The sequence below is a fragment of the Dreissena polymorpha genome, chromosome 5, assembly GCF_020536995.1.
Source record: "Dreissena polymorpha isolate Duluth1 chromosome 5, UMN_Dpol_1.0, whole genome shotgun sequence".
NCBI classification, from domain to species: domain Eukaryota; kingdom Metazoa; phylum Mollusca; class Bivalvia; order Myida; family Dreissenidae; genus Dreissena; species Dreissena polymorpha.
Genome location: NC_068359.1, coordinates 46,052,028 through 46,067,158, shown reverse-complemented (window position 1 = coordinate 46,067,158; position 15,131 = coordinate 46,052,028). Strand labels below are relative to the sequence as shown.

Sequence of the window (15,131 nt, the reverse complement as noted above, 5' to 3'; positions counted from 1 at the left end):
TCTACATTATAAGGATTTTTTTTTTTATACCACATTTATATAGCGCCCTTTTCATACTCGAGATGTGCGTTCAAAGGCGCTTTACATTTTGTCCCTGATCATTGGGTCATAAGTCGTCCGTTAACATCTTATTATAAGAGTTATTGCATATAAATATACAAGAGCACCGCCTTGCGGGTGCAGACCGCTCATCTATTTTTCTTTTTAAAGGTGAAGGAACCTATCTCAATTTCAATCACAAAGGAGGAAGGGGTGGAGTGGAAAGGGGTGTATAGCGTGGGGGTGTGGTCAATTATTACATTATCTTCCAAAAAATACAAAAAAATAATATTTTTTTTAATTTGTTTTTTTTTTGGGGGGGGGGGATTCTTGGACGGTATTTCAAAAATAAAATAATGAAAATAAATAAAATAAATATTTGTGTTTTTTAACCAAGTTTAAAAAAAAATGGGGGAGGGGGGGGGTTGGGGAGGGGGAGGGATAGTGTGAGGGTGTAGTGGTCATTTATAAGATGATCTTTAAAAAAAAAATGGGGGGGGGGGGGGAAATGGGGGGGGGCGTGGGGGATGGTTTGGGTGGAGTCTATTGTGGTAGTCAGGTAAAAGTTGTTTTGTCAAAGTATCAATCAAATCTAATCATAAATAAAGAAGTTATGGCAATTTTAGCAAAATTTAATAATTTGACCTTGAGAGTCAAGGTCATTCAAAGGTCAAGGTAAAATTCAACTTGCCAGGTACAGTACCCTCATGATAGCATGAAAGTATTTGAAGTTTGAAAGCAATAGCCTTGATAGTTTAGAAGTAAAGTGGATCTTAACACAAAATTTAACCATATATTTAAAGTTACTAAGTCAAAAAAGGGCCATAATTCCGTAAAAATGACAACCAGAGTTATGCAACTTGTCCTTTACTGTCCCCTTATGATAGTTTGTGAGTGTTCCAAGTATGAAAGCAATATCTATGATACTTTAGGGGTAAAATGGACCAAAACACAAAACTTAACCAAATTTTCAATTTTCTAAGTATAAAGAGCCCATTATTCCATCAAAATGCCAGTCAGAGTTATAAAACTTTGCCTGCACAGTCCCCTTATGATAGTTAGTAAGTGTTGCAAGTATGAAAGCAATAGCTTTGATACTTTAGGAATAAAGTGGACCTAAACACAAAACTTAATCAAATTTTCAATTTTTAAAAGTATAAAAAGGGCACATAATTCTGTCAAAATGCCAGTCAGAGTTACATAACTTTGCCTGCACAGTCCCCTTATGATAGTAAGTGTTGCAAGTATGAAAGCAATAGCTTTGATACTTAAAGAATAAAATGGACCTAAACACAAAACTTAACCAAAATTGTCAATCTTTTAAGTATAAAAAGGGCACATAATTCTGTCAAAATGCACGCCAGAGTTATCAAACTTTGCCTGCCTAGTCCCCTCATGATAGTAAGTAAGTGTACCGAGTTTGAATGCAATAGCATTGATACTTTATGAGAAAAATGGACATTAACGCAAAACTTAACCGGACGCCGACGCCAAGGTGATGACAATAGCTCATAATTTAAAAAAAATAAAATAGATGAGCTAAAAATTAAGAATTGTATAATTATTTAATTCTGTCCTGTTATATGCTCCTAATATCTGCTTTTGTAAAGTTCTTCAAGGTTTGAAACAAATTTGGTCACATTGTAATCGCCAATAAGTGCAAACAAATAAAAATATTTTAAAAGAGCTCATATAGTGCTAAATAGAGATTGCTACTGTTGAGTTTTTATGCCCCCCTTCGAAGAAGAGGGGGTATACTGTTTTTGGTCTGTCTGTCTGTCATTGTGTGTGTCTGTCCCAAAACTTAAACTTTGGTCATAACTTTTGCAATATTGAAGATAGCAACTTGATATTTGGCATGCATGGAGCTGCACATTTTGAGTGGTGAAAGGTCAAGGTCATCCTTCAAGGTCAAAGGTCAAACATATGGGGGGGGGGCATAGTGTTTCACAAACACATCACTTGTTAGACACTGAAATTGATGTCTTCAAAAATGCAAATTAAGGAAAATAGTCATTGAAAAGAAAACAGTCATTGAAATAGAGACTAATAGCGTCATTATGAAGTGGCTCCTTGGTTAATCATTTGTGGGAAGAACTCATACCATGTAGGTGTACTTAATTGAAATCTGTAAAAAGGGGGATTAATGTATGTTCGTAAAGTTTCATCCCAGATTAGCCTGTGCAGTCCGCACAGGCTAATCAGGGACGACACTTTCTGCTTTGATATTTTTATGCCCCCCTTTGAAGAAGAGTTGGTATATTGCTTTGCTCATGTCGGTCTGTCTGTCGGTCGGTCGGTCTGTCAGTCGGTCTATCGGTCCGTCCACCAGGTGGTTGTCAGACGATAACTCAAGAACGCTTGGGCCTAGGATCATGAAACTTCATAGGTACATTGATCATGACTTGCAGATGACCCCTATTGATTTTGAGGTCACTAGGTCAAAGGTCAAGGTCACGGTGACCAGAAATAGTAAAATGGTTTTTGAATGATAACTCAAGAACGCATACGCCTAGGATCATGAAACTTCATGGGTAGATTGATCTTGACTTGCTGATGACGCCTATTGATTTTGAGGTCACTAGGTCAAAGGTCAAGGTCACGGTGACCCGAAATAGTAAAATGGTTTCCGGATGATAACTCAAGAACGCATACGCCTAGGATCATGAAACTTCATAGGTAAATTGATCATGACTCGCAGATGACCCCTATTGATTTTGAGATCACTAGGTCAAAGGTCAAGGTCAGGGTGACCTGAAATAGTAAAATGGTTTTCGGATGATAACTCAAGAACGCATACGCCTAGGATCATGAAACTTCATAGGTAGATTGATCATGACTTGCAGATGACCCCTATTGATTTTGAGGTCACACAATGGCTGCCACTACAACGGAAGTCCCTTATGGGGGGCATGCATGTTTTACAAACAGCCCTTGTTTGTTTCAAGATAGTCTCCCTTGAGCAAAAATCAAGTTTAGGTGGACTGCACAGGCTTATCTGGGAAGACACTTTACTCGCATGCATTAAACCCCCTTTTCACAGAGCGCAGCTCATTCTTTAGTGTCTCTTACCTTTACATTAATATCACCTGATACATAAGCTGCCTGATATAATTTTTGGTATCAAGGTCAGTGGACCTTTTTATAGGTCATTGTATAGAACTATGTCATATCATGGCCAACTCTGAAGCAAATGTCTTCAGTAAAAATTCAGTAAAAATGAATCAGAATCAACATTACAAATGATTTGATACCAAGATGTATTATATTTTTTAAGACACAATAAGAAATGACAACAGCAAAAACGTCTTTTACAAATATTAAGTGCAAGTTCTCATGATGTCATGTTTTACACGTCAGAAGTCATATAATCATGCGTATTTTATTATTTCTTAAAAAAAGAAAGCTTAAAGATAAACTGAAAAACATTTTTTTTCCATATCGTCGGACAGTCGGCACCCAGTAAATTTGTCGACGCGGACAGTCAGCACCCTGTAAATTTGTCGACCCGGACAAACGGCACCCGATTTATTTGTATAACCGGACAAACGGCACCCTATTTATAGCTATATGTATGGACAGAATCGTTGTTTTTATTTAGGATATCACTGAAAATCCGGTTGAAATCGGTTTTAATTTTAAAGTGATTCCTGCATGTAATTGATTAAAACAAGCGTATTTGTAAATTGTGACGACACATAGCGGTAATTACGGGGATAATTAGTTGATAGCGATTAAATAAATATTTCATCAAGCAATGTTCAACGTAATCTAATTGCAGAAAACAAACAGCGTGCAAAACAAAATCAGCCGACAATATTCGCGGCAATTGTCAATAATGACGATTAAATAATAATTTGCGAAAAAATATGAAGAATTAACAGTAACCGATACTTGGTAAAGCACGGGGAGATAAAAGAAATTTTCCGAAATTTATCACTTCTGTGGGACACTGATTGAGAAAAACGCTCTAGGCCACGATGTCGCACAAGTTAATTAACGCGTGTATGACAATACACAGGGTCGAGTGTTTACACAGTAATCCCGATACCGATCAAATAACCGCCATTGTCGTTAATGTCTGGCGTCAGCGTGAGCACTGGTTGTTTATTATTGGTGTTTTCACTTCAAATACACTTGTATTTGTTAATGCAGCATCGACGTCGACAAATTTACTGGTTGCCGACTGTCCACGTATGCAAAAAAACACTGGGTGCCAAATGACCGGGTGCCGTTTGTCCTACAATCCAGTATATGTTCCATACATTCCATTGAAAAGGATGGGTTTAGAGTGAAACTGTTGTATCCCTTACATTTGTTTATAGCATACACATTATTTGCACTCTAAACCCCTTTTAAAATTATATTTTTAATGTTTAATATTTAGTAGTTAATGTCTCTGTAAGAATTAGAAATGCCCATTGTGTTAAATATTGCCAGTTTTTTGATGGGCTTGAGAGATATTTTAAATACAGAAATGAAGTCTATTGAAGTGCAGTACAATAAATTGAATAAAATGTACAAACTCCATAGCCCATCGTTAAAGAGACACCCACCAGTTTTGATGATAAAATGATGTAAATTGGGTTTGTTAAGTGCCAATGGCTTCAATAATAGCTCTTGTATTGAAGTTTGTTTCTATGGCAAAAGTAGTATGAATGGCCATTCTTTAACCTGAAATTCATTATTTTTAGTGAAAAAAGAATTGAATGGGTGTGTTTAATGTCTGCATCAACAAGACAGTCAGTAGTGTTATTGACAGTAATGTATGAAGAAAAAGGGTGTCCATGGTTTTGTTTCAGTGGAAGAAGGTATTTGCAGAACGTTATCGACTACGAAACAATTGGCTGAAGGGTCGCTGTACTGTGAGAACCTTTGAAGGTCACACGCAGGGAATCTCCTGCGTGCAGTTTGATGACACCAGGATTGTTAGCGGCTCTTCTGACAAAACGATTAAGGTGAGTCCTTGTTTTGTTAAATGGCTGGTTACCATGGCAATTTGTTTATTGGCTATTTATTTTTAATTATTGTGTCCTCGTACAGGGCATTAATAATCATTGAGTGTGTTTTCATTAGATTTTATTACTGTGAAACCATTATTATTTGTCAGACATTAATTTTCGTCCTTCGACCGATGGACGAATTCAAGATCCTAACGAACCATCATGTCACATATTTGAAACAAATAAGACTGAATTACCGTAGGCATGAGGCATTTAAATCCAGCGTAATCCACGCATATACACAGGGCTCGAAATTAACACTCGCACACTCGCAAAATGCGAGTAAAAAAAGATTGCAAGGTAAGTTATAAGCCACTAGTATTTTTTGCAAGTAAAGAAATAGTGAAAAAAAACACAAGTTATATTGCTAAATGCATTCGACGGCGTGAACGCTAAACCGTAGGTCAATTTTCGAACATCCGAATACCCATATGCGGAAGCGCGCACCTTGTTTGTAGACTGGTATACTTATAGTACAGATACCCGGATGGTATTGATACAAAGAACATGAAACAGTCGACTATTCACACTCAAGTTAAATATGGTTTTGACACAAAGGGGTGTACATTATACAGTGTACTGACAACTGACATTTCCTGTAAAACTAATTGGCAATTGGCTTCGTTGTTTAAAACACTCGTTAACGGTTATTCAGTCCCACTTATCCGCTAATCATAACAAAGAACGTGTCAATGACATCAAATAATAAGGGACAGTTACTATCACCTGAAATAACAGACTTGTTAATTGGCATATGCCAAACAAGGCCCACCTCCTGCAAGTGACTACCAAGTGTCACCCCTCTTTCCCCTGCACGATTTTTTCGCAACCGCGTATTACATGTATTCCAAACATAACAAACAAGTCGGACGCTTTTTTTTTCAAAACCAGAAATGGACGAATTTAAGTGCTAACGAAATAGTCATTTTTTAAAAAAAGAACGAAATTTCGTGCTGACGAAAATAAATGGTTTCACAGTATGAATTTGATTCCTGTATTAAACTTGTTTGTAAGAAATGTGTTCATAAGAAGCTTCTTTCACAATGTGATATGAAGTATTAATGTGAAATTGTCTCTTAAATAAACACACTTGATGCAACAATATGTTTGCTTTGTTTTTGTTTTTGTAGCAAAAGTCTCACTCCGCTTTTGTGTTGATTTGTATTTTGGCAATTTGTTTTGTGGAAGAACCCTATTAGATCTTGATCTTTTGTTCATCTTTTTTTGAACAACGTGACGCAGTTGTAACTGTATATGCTATGCAAATGTATGCCATGTTTGTTCGTGAAATAAAATATGTTTAAATATATGAGTCGTGTTTTGAGGAAACTGGGCATAATGCATGTGCGTAAAGTGTCGTCCCAGATTAGCCTGTGCAGTCCACACAGGCTAATCAGGGAAGACACTTTCCGCCTAAATTAGATTTTTGCTAAGAAGAGACTTCATTTAAACGAAAAATGTCATATACCGTATTTTACCATGCATAGCGCGCAGTTTTTTACCTTCAAATTTCAAGATAAAAATTTAGTGCGCGTAATACATTGACACAACGCTTTCCTGGTTGCTAAATTGCAAAAAATCCATTTCATAATGGTAAATCTTCACAATTGCCGCCATTTTCTTTTATTGAAGAAAACTACACCCTATAATGTTATAGACTGAAGGGGCCGTTGTCGAAACAACAAATAGCGGGAAAGGTTAGAAATGAACGGGGTAGTAACAGTTTTGACAAAAATTAAAAGAGGAAATAAATGTCTTTGTTGGTGTTTTCACACTTCTTCATTGATTGTTCATTAAAAAAAATCGAGGTATATCGATCCCCGTGCGTCGCGGTAGTGTTTGTTAAAGTTTTTGTTGTCATGAAAACTTGTTGATTTACAACGCAAAACGTCTTATTTGAACTGAGGCTAATTATTTCAATCATATTTCTCATATATTCTCGCCGACAAAATTGGCTTCCTTTGTCTAGCAATCAACATGCCGAACCAATCGTGTTTTTGTTCCTCAATGGCAATCGTCCAATTAAATAATAGCACGTGCAAAGCTCCGCCTTCGAACCTTTTGCAGAGAACGGAGGTGGAGTTAAACGGTTAATTGAGCAAGTGTTTTACGTAAGTTGAGTTCCGATTTGCCGAAATTACTCGGCCCTAAGCATTGAAACGACGAATACATTTATCAATGATTTTCCGATCTCTGCATTAATATGCTACTGTGCGGGTATACTACGTAGGTTACAAACCAACAATAGAGATATAGACTAGTTTTATTTTCTTTCAATAGAGACAAACAAATGATATTGTCAAATGGCTTTACGCCGATAACACCAACTGTATGGAATTGAGCGTTCGGGTGTATTGTTTGTCTCACTATAAATACTTATTAACTAGACGCAGTGAAGGCGCGAAATACTGGGTCAAACTGGAATTAATGGGGAGCATCTCTTAATGGGGAAATATTAAAGGCGATGAAAATAAAATGGGATCCACGGACGATTTGTGTAAAATTGGACATTGCAATGTTGCGAGTCTGCAGAAGAAGATGTCATACGATGTTGTGAGCGGCAGGTAATGAAAATGTTACACTGTTAAAATGTGAGGAATAGGTAATAGTGGTTCGAATTTAATGCGCAGGGGTCTTGAAAAAACACGGGCAGTGGGCGGCAATAAGGACATATCAGTGTTCTCGAGAGAATAATCTTAAAAATTGTCGAAAATATAGTGCTATGCAACCAACCCTCCTGATCGTATAAACGCTCCCTACTTTAAATAAAAAAATAAGCCCCCGAAAAACTCAGATTAAATGATTGCGCAATATAAGAATGGCGGCCATTTTCGGCCAAATTTTCAGGTTTTTGGTCTTGAATTCTTTTTTTTCCTCCATTTTGGCTTTAAAAAATCGCATGCACGTTATACATGGTAGCGCGCTATACATGGTAAAATACGGTAAGCAGAAAGTGTTGTCCCTGATTAGTCTGTGCAGACTGCACAGGCTAATCTGGCATGACACTTTACGCACATGCATTATGCCCAGTTTTCTCAGAACGCAACTCATATGTGTGATTTGTGTATGTAGGTATGGAACATCAGGACCAATGCCCAGTGGTCCGTGCAGACACTGGTGGGTCACAGTGGCACGGTACGGTGCCTTCACTTGGAGGGTAACAGGCTGGTCAGTGGCTCCTCTGACTGCATGATCAAGGTGAGAGTCACTAAAATGGTAATTAGTGAACCACAATGGCTATAGCTGACCTTAGGCCAAAATAAAAAATAGGTCGGTTTCTGGTCTCTTTGGAAAAAAATCAGGGTCGGTAGGTAGGGATTTTATTTTTATTAAAAAAAATAAAAATGGGGGAGGTGGAGGGGGGGGGGGGGTACTAAAATGGAAGGCTATTAAAGATTTTAATAAGAAATTTTGTTTGCTTGATATAACATCTTATATGAACGAAAAATGAACACATTTTTTTTTTTTTTTGTGGGCGACCTCAATAAAATGTTGAGGATCGGCGCCAATTCGGGAGACACGGTCGGGCGACCCAAACGGACCTATTTTTTATTAGCTCACCTGTCATGAAGTGACATGGTGAGCTTATGTGACCGTGTGATGTCCGGCGTCCGTTGTGCATGCGTGTGTGCGTGTTTGTGTACGTGTGTGCGTCCGTCAACAATTTGTTTGTGTAGACAGTAGAGGTCACAGTTTTCATCCAATCTTTATGAAATTTTGTCAGAATGTTTATCTTGATGAAATCTGGGTTGGGATTGTATTTGGGTCATCTGGGGTCAAAAACTAGGTCACTAGGTCAAAAAGTAGGTCAAATAAAAGGTCAAATAATAGATAAACCTTGTGTAGACAATAGAGGTCACAGCTTTCATCCAATCTTTATGAAATTTGGTCGAATGTTTATCTTGATGAAATCTGGGTTGGGATTGTATTTGGTTCATCTGGGGTCAAAAACTAGCTCAAAAACTAGGTCAAATATAATTAAAAAAAACTTGTGTAGACAATAGAGGTCGCAGTTTTCATCCAATCTTTATGAAATTTGGTCAGAATGTTTATATTGATAACATCTGGGTTGGATTTGTATTTGGGTCATCTGGGGTCAAAAACTAGGTCACTAGGTCAAAAAATAGGTCAAATAATAGAAAAACCTTGTGTAGACAATAGAGGTCGCAGTTTTCATCCAATCTTTATGAAATTTGGTCAGAATGTTTATCTTGATCAAATCTGGGTTGGGATTGTATTTTGGTCATCTGAGGTCAAAAACTAGGTCACTAGGTCAAATAATAGAAAAACCATCAACAATTTGTTTGTGTAGACAATAGAGGTCACAGTTTTCATCCAATCTTTTTAAAATTTTAATTAGAATGTTTATCTGGATGAAATGTGGGTTGGGATTGTATTTGGGTCACCTTGGGTCAAAAACTAGGTCACTAGGTCAAATAATAGAAAAACCTTGTGTAAACAATAGAGGTCACAGTTTTTATCCAATCTTTATGAAATTTGGTCAGAATGTTTATTTTGATTGGCCTTAGCACAACATACTCATGGTCAGTTTTTGTTTTCGTTCGTTGTGCAATGTGCTTCACCAACATTTACCTTGTGAACACTCTAGAGGCTGCATTGATTGTCCGATCTTTAGGAAACTTGGTCAGAAGATTTGTCCCTATGATATGTTTGGTGAGCTTGAAACTGGATCAATGGAGGTTAAAACTAGGTCACTAGGTCAGATTAAAGGATAAGATTGTTAACACTTCGGATGTCACATTTTTATTTTTTGTCAAAGTCAAACTTTTTTTTAGACTGAATAAAGGGTTATTAAAATACTATAGCATACTGTTGTCATGTCTATAAGTTGAATTTAAATCAATTTAAGTTTAGCATTTATCCATAAAAAGTTATTGGCTTATTGCGCCGCTATTGAGCCTGTTTTCTGTGGGAAACCTCTGCTTGGTGTCTTTGAGAGAACTCAGCGCTCTCATGGTCTGATGATTGAATCAGAGACCAGGGATCTTCAAATGTATCATCATCATGAAGTGTTATTGTGTAAGAAAATGTTCACGATCCATTCATTCCTTAGTTATCAGCCCTTGAACTTAGCCATGGCAGACGAATCAAGTGTTATGAGTTTGCGGAGCTTTTCGATCTTCCTAATTTTGCATGCAATTTATATGAAACTTCATGTATGTTATCATCATGAAGAGTAGATGTGCAATACATTATGTTCATATCCAGTTATATGCAAATTATTTAGTTATTTTCCCCTTGTTATGGGTAATAAAGCAGTGTTTTTGTCAGGGCAGAAATTTTACCTCATTCCCAATCTCAAAAAGTGTTGTTTTATTTCAAATCTGCTTAATTTCCAGTTTGAAGGTTTCAAATAAATAAATATATATTTGTTTATAAGTATGAAAATTGCAACATTAAGTTCCCTTCCCTATTCAGGTCCAACAGTTGAACCTTTGTAAATGTAATATTGAAAGCACTTGTATTCTCAATTTTGAGTATTTGTTTGCAAGAAAAAATAACAACAACAAGTTCCCAATTTTTGTCCAAACACAATACGCTTTGTCTTGATCTTAAGGGCCCGGGCCTCATGCTTAAATGGTGAAAAAGAACACTGCAAAGCTTTACTGGAGTATAATAAAGCACTTTTGTGAAACGCTTTTGTTTAGCGTGCAGTTTGTTTGTGCAGTTTATGTCAACATGTTGGTGTTTGTTCTGCAGGTGTGGGATTTGTCCACTCAAGAGAGCTGGTCAAGCATCGCGTGTAAGGTGACCATGACTGGACACTCGGACACGGTCAGATGTCTGCAGGTAAGGCACCAGAATAGTGCATCTCTGATGGCAATATTAATGCTGGTACTAATCATCATACAGGTGATGAAGGTGTTGATGTTGTTTTAGCCCTTTACCACTTACCATAATTACTCTATGTTTTCGGACACTTAAAAATAATTAATTTTTTTCGTGTCTGAAAACTTAGATACGAAAAATATTCACAAAATACAGGTGTCGAAAAACTTAGAGTCGAAAATTGAAGTGTCCGAAATAGCGTCAATTGTATCAACGACTACAGGTAATAGTACGCGCTTGTAAAATACCATGCCGTATAGTATAAATTACAGTTATAAATGTTTGCACTTCATTTTAAATAATTTTAAATGCTTAATTTATTTGACAGATCGTTACTACAAGGTTTTACTTTGACCAACGAGTTCAAAGATGAGCATGTGATGTACCGATACTCCCTAGTATGAACCTGTAATTAACGCAAAAAAAGCAAACAATGAATTTTTTGTTTGTTCATTTCCGATAGTTGTTGTCTAACACCTTCCATTGTTCGTAAAACTTGCAATAGGGAGCATCACACTTTAAAGCGTTTAGTATTTGTCACAGTTATTTTACTGAGAAAGGGAAGTACTATTGCGGTAGATAATAGCACAGTTCTGCTGTGACGTCACTATTTGCTAAGCTGACCGATACATAGGTCATGTTGTTTAACCACGGACAAACGATTCACTCATATGGATTCACTCATGTTAATTGGCACTACCCCTGGTAATTGTCATAACACTTATGCTATCGGGCGAAACCATTGATTCATACCGGTTTACAAGGTTATTTACCCAATAACGCAAATGTAATGGTCCGTTGCCCTCAGGCATGCACCTGTCATGTTTTATGATGTTAATCTGGTTGTAAAACCCCATGATCTAAGTGTCATTAGATATCGAAAACAGGACCGAAATTTGGTAAAATAGCGCTGTAAAATATACTGTCTGAAAACTTCGAGACATTAATTATGGACGAAAACTTGTGTGTCCGAAAATTAAGAGTCACGAAAAATAATTATTTTTGCTAAAAACGGGGTATCCGAAAACTTAGAGTGTCTGAAAACATAGAGTAATTACGATAGATACGTATTTTGATGCATTTGTAGTCCCTTAGAAAGTTAAATTTAATTTAAGACCTTTCTTACTAGATTCAAGTTTTAAAGGCTTCATATCCAATCCTTAGATACTGATGACCAGCAAACAGCATAAAACCTGAACAGACTGCGAGTTACTTGCAGGCTATTCTGGTTTTATGCTTTTTGCACATAGCCATTTTCAGTATGCTTCTGAGAGGGAAAGATGATGATGATGAAGTTGGAGACCCAAACACAAACATTTATGAGGGCCCTGTTAATGTTTTGCTTTTGTCATAAAAAATTAGGAGTGTGATTTCTCCTCCTTTCAGCTGATTTCCTCCCTTTTGATGTAAAAAAAAGTTTACAAATACATGCAATTATAAACTTTGCTTGATCAGTATACAGATGAAGAGTTTAATTAAACCCTGTAGGCGGGCTATGGCATTTTCAAACCCCTGTATTATAATTACACTTAAGTGTCTTTATCCACCTATCCGTATTTTTCAAGTTTTTTTCTCTTCATAACTTCAAAAGCATTTGAGTCTTGCTCTGTGAAAAAGGGGTTAAATGCATGTGCTTAAAGTGTCGCCCCAGATTAGCCTGTGCAGTCCTAATGCAGGCTAATCAGGGACGACACTTACCGCGTTTATGGTTTTTTTAGTTTCAAGGAAGTCCCTCCTTACATAAAATCAAGTTTAGGCGGAAAGTGTCCTCCGTGTATAGTCTGTGCGGACTGCACAGGCTAAACTGGGATGACACTTTACGCATATGCATTAAGCCCATTTTTCTCAGAACATGACTCATATACTACAGCGACCTCAGGTAACCAAAACTATTCTGCACAGGTTAATCAGGGACGACACTTTCCGCTTTTATGGAATTTTTTGTTTACAGAAAGTCGTAGCAAAAATCCAGTTTAGGCGGAAAGTGACGTCCAGGGCTATAGATAACTTTTGGGGAAATCGGGTGATTTACCCCCTGTTTTTGACAACAATAGGGTTTTTGAAAATTCAATAGAGTTTTAGCAAAAATTTTCACCCCCTAATTTTGAGCTTAATTGGGTTTTTCACTCCCGGTTTTTTAACTCAATTGGGTAATGTAGGGAATTACATATATAAAATAATAAAAAATCTTCTAAGGTTACTATATTATTTATACAAAAGGAATTTAAAAAGGTACCTTTACATAACAACAAACAATTACTGAATTCCCTTTCAAAGTTCATTCATTTTTGCGTTGAACAAGACCGAGTTCGAGAAAATCGCTACAGAATTGATTAAGTTATGGCTGTTCAAAGCGATGTACCCCGTTTTCGGGTCATTTTGAGATGAATACCTTGAAAATGAAATTAGAAAGCGGACGGTCTACGAATAATTACAATACTACCTCAAAGATTGATAACCGCTTTTCTTCATTGGACGGCATAAAAACTATGCGGTACATTTTTGTACGGAAAATAACCAGTCTAAAAAATACGCCCGGTATTCTTAAGAATTGCGTTTCATGACGCAAGGTTTTTTTACGGGAATTACGTTATTAAATTTGTATTTGCGTTTTTGTACGCTTTATTTTGAATTTAATTACGGTTTTGGTTATTTTAATTGCGTAATAACGCACGTACGCTTGTTATCTATAGCCCTGGTGACGTCCCTGATTAGCCTGTACAGACTGCACAGGCTAATCTGGGGCGACACTGTACGCACATGCATTTAACCCCTTTTTCACAGAGCGAGGCTCATTTAAGCTGTTATTTAAAGGCTTTAAACAGGTTTATGGGGTGAAGATAACAATAACAAAGTATGGAAAAAATGCTTCCGCTAAGTATCTTAATTAATTAAGCTATTGTAATGACAAAAAATAAATAGATACATGTAGTCAATCTTGTGGATGCGACCACTTGTATTAAGCGACCTTTGTCTTATGCGACCATTTTGAAATCCCACGGAGCTTTTTCGCTATATAATGATATTGTGTTTTTTTTTAAGCGACTTTTGTCTTACGCGACCAGCGACCGCTGATTTCTGTGTATTTTGATGTCCGAATCTTGAATTAAGCGACCACTAGGAGGTAAAAGTGGTTAATCTATTGATCTTTCAGGGACAAATCCGTGTTAATTGTTTATCTAAGCCGATAAGATGTACTGTTACACCTCTGCTTTGTTTTCACACCAACCATTATGATTATGCTTTGTCTTGTTGACGGGTTCTGACCGGTATTGTTGTAGACTGCGTATCAATTTATAGAGTTCAATAATAGAGGAACGTATTACGCACAGTCTACAGCTTAAATAGTTTACTGTGTGGAACGTAAAGAGACAACGCCGATTTTCGTCGAGTATAAATAACAGGTGCAGAAACAATGCAATGTACGCGACAAACATTTCCTGAGAAGTGCGGAAAATAAACTATTAATCGGCAACATCTGTCGAAATCCATACATTACCAATTCGTAGATATGCTAAATATTAGATATTTGTTAGCCATTCATATTGTTATTTACTTAATAAATTTTTCCAATCAGGTCTGTTTGTTTGTTTTCAATTGACATGTTTTAATTTTTTCAGCTCATTATGTATCATAATCAAGTCAGATTTCCTTAAGCGTACATGCAGAAATTATCATGTCAAAACGAAAAGTGTTAACGTTGAATGAGAAAATTCGGGTTTTGGAATTGTCAAAGAGTAAAAGTGCACGTAAAATCGCAGATGAGTTTGGAGTCGGTAAAACTCAAATTCAGAACATTCTTAAGCGTAAAGCCGAGGTGCTTGAAGACGTGGAAAATTATGTGTCAGGTGAAAAAAAAACGCAAAAAATATTTCCTTGTCTATGTTGCTTTTGCAAATAAATATGTTCACACAATTCATTTATAATAAATGATAATTTATAATAAGTGGAAAATAAAACACAATATAAGTAAAATATTGTTTATATATTGTGTTTATATTCATTTTATTATAAAAGTTAAAATCATTGTTGACAAAAGAGATTATCCTTCATATAGATTAAAATTGAGGGTAAGCATTCTTCCAGAATGGCCTTTTTTATTTAAAGACCATTTTATTAAGAGACCACTTTTGATTACTCCCTTGAGTGGTCTCTTAATACAAGATTGACTGTACCTTATGTACCTTATATCAAGACCATGAGATTGTATTTTGGGTGGATATATAATTTTGTACTTGA

At 36.4% G+C, this 15,131-nt stretch overlaps 2 protein-coding genes across 3 annotated transcripts in view; both read left to right on the top strand.

Moving 5' to 3' along the window:
- Positions 1–15,131, top strand: part of LOC127880507 (F-box/WD repeat-containing protein 7-like) — a 67,152-nt gene that overhangs the window by 39,202 nt on the left and 12,819 nt on the right. The window contains exons 6-8 of the mRNA XM_052427813.1: positions 4,842–4,997; positions 8,115–8,240; positions 10,764–10,853. Of these exons, the coding sequence (XP_052283773.1) occupies positions 4,842–4,997; positions 8,115–8,240; positions 10,764–10,853 (372 nt within the window). The remainder of the gene's footprint in view (positions 1–4,841; positions 4,998–8,114; positions 8,241–10,763; positions 10,854–15,131) is intronic.
- LOC127880518 (protein rolling stone-like) overlaps positions 1–15,131 on the top strand; it is a 317,579-nt gene that overhangs the window by 295,430 nt on the left and 7,018 nt on the right. The window contains exon 6 of one of the 2 annotated variants that reach the window (XR_008049558.1): positions 14,017–14,135. The exons of the other annotated variant lie outside the window; for it this stretch is intronic. The gene's annotated coding sequence lies outside the window, so the exon portion shown is untranslated. Of the gene's footprint in view, positions 1–14,016; positions 14,136–15,131 lie in introns of those variants that run through there. 2 annotated transcript variants of the gene reach the window in all.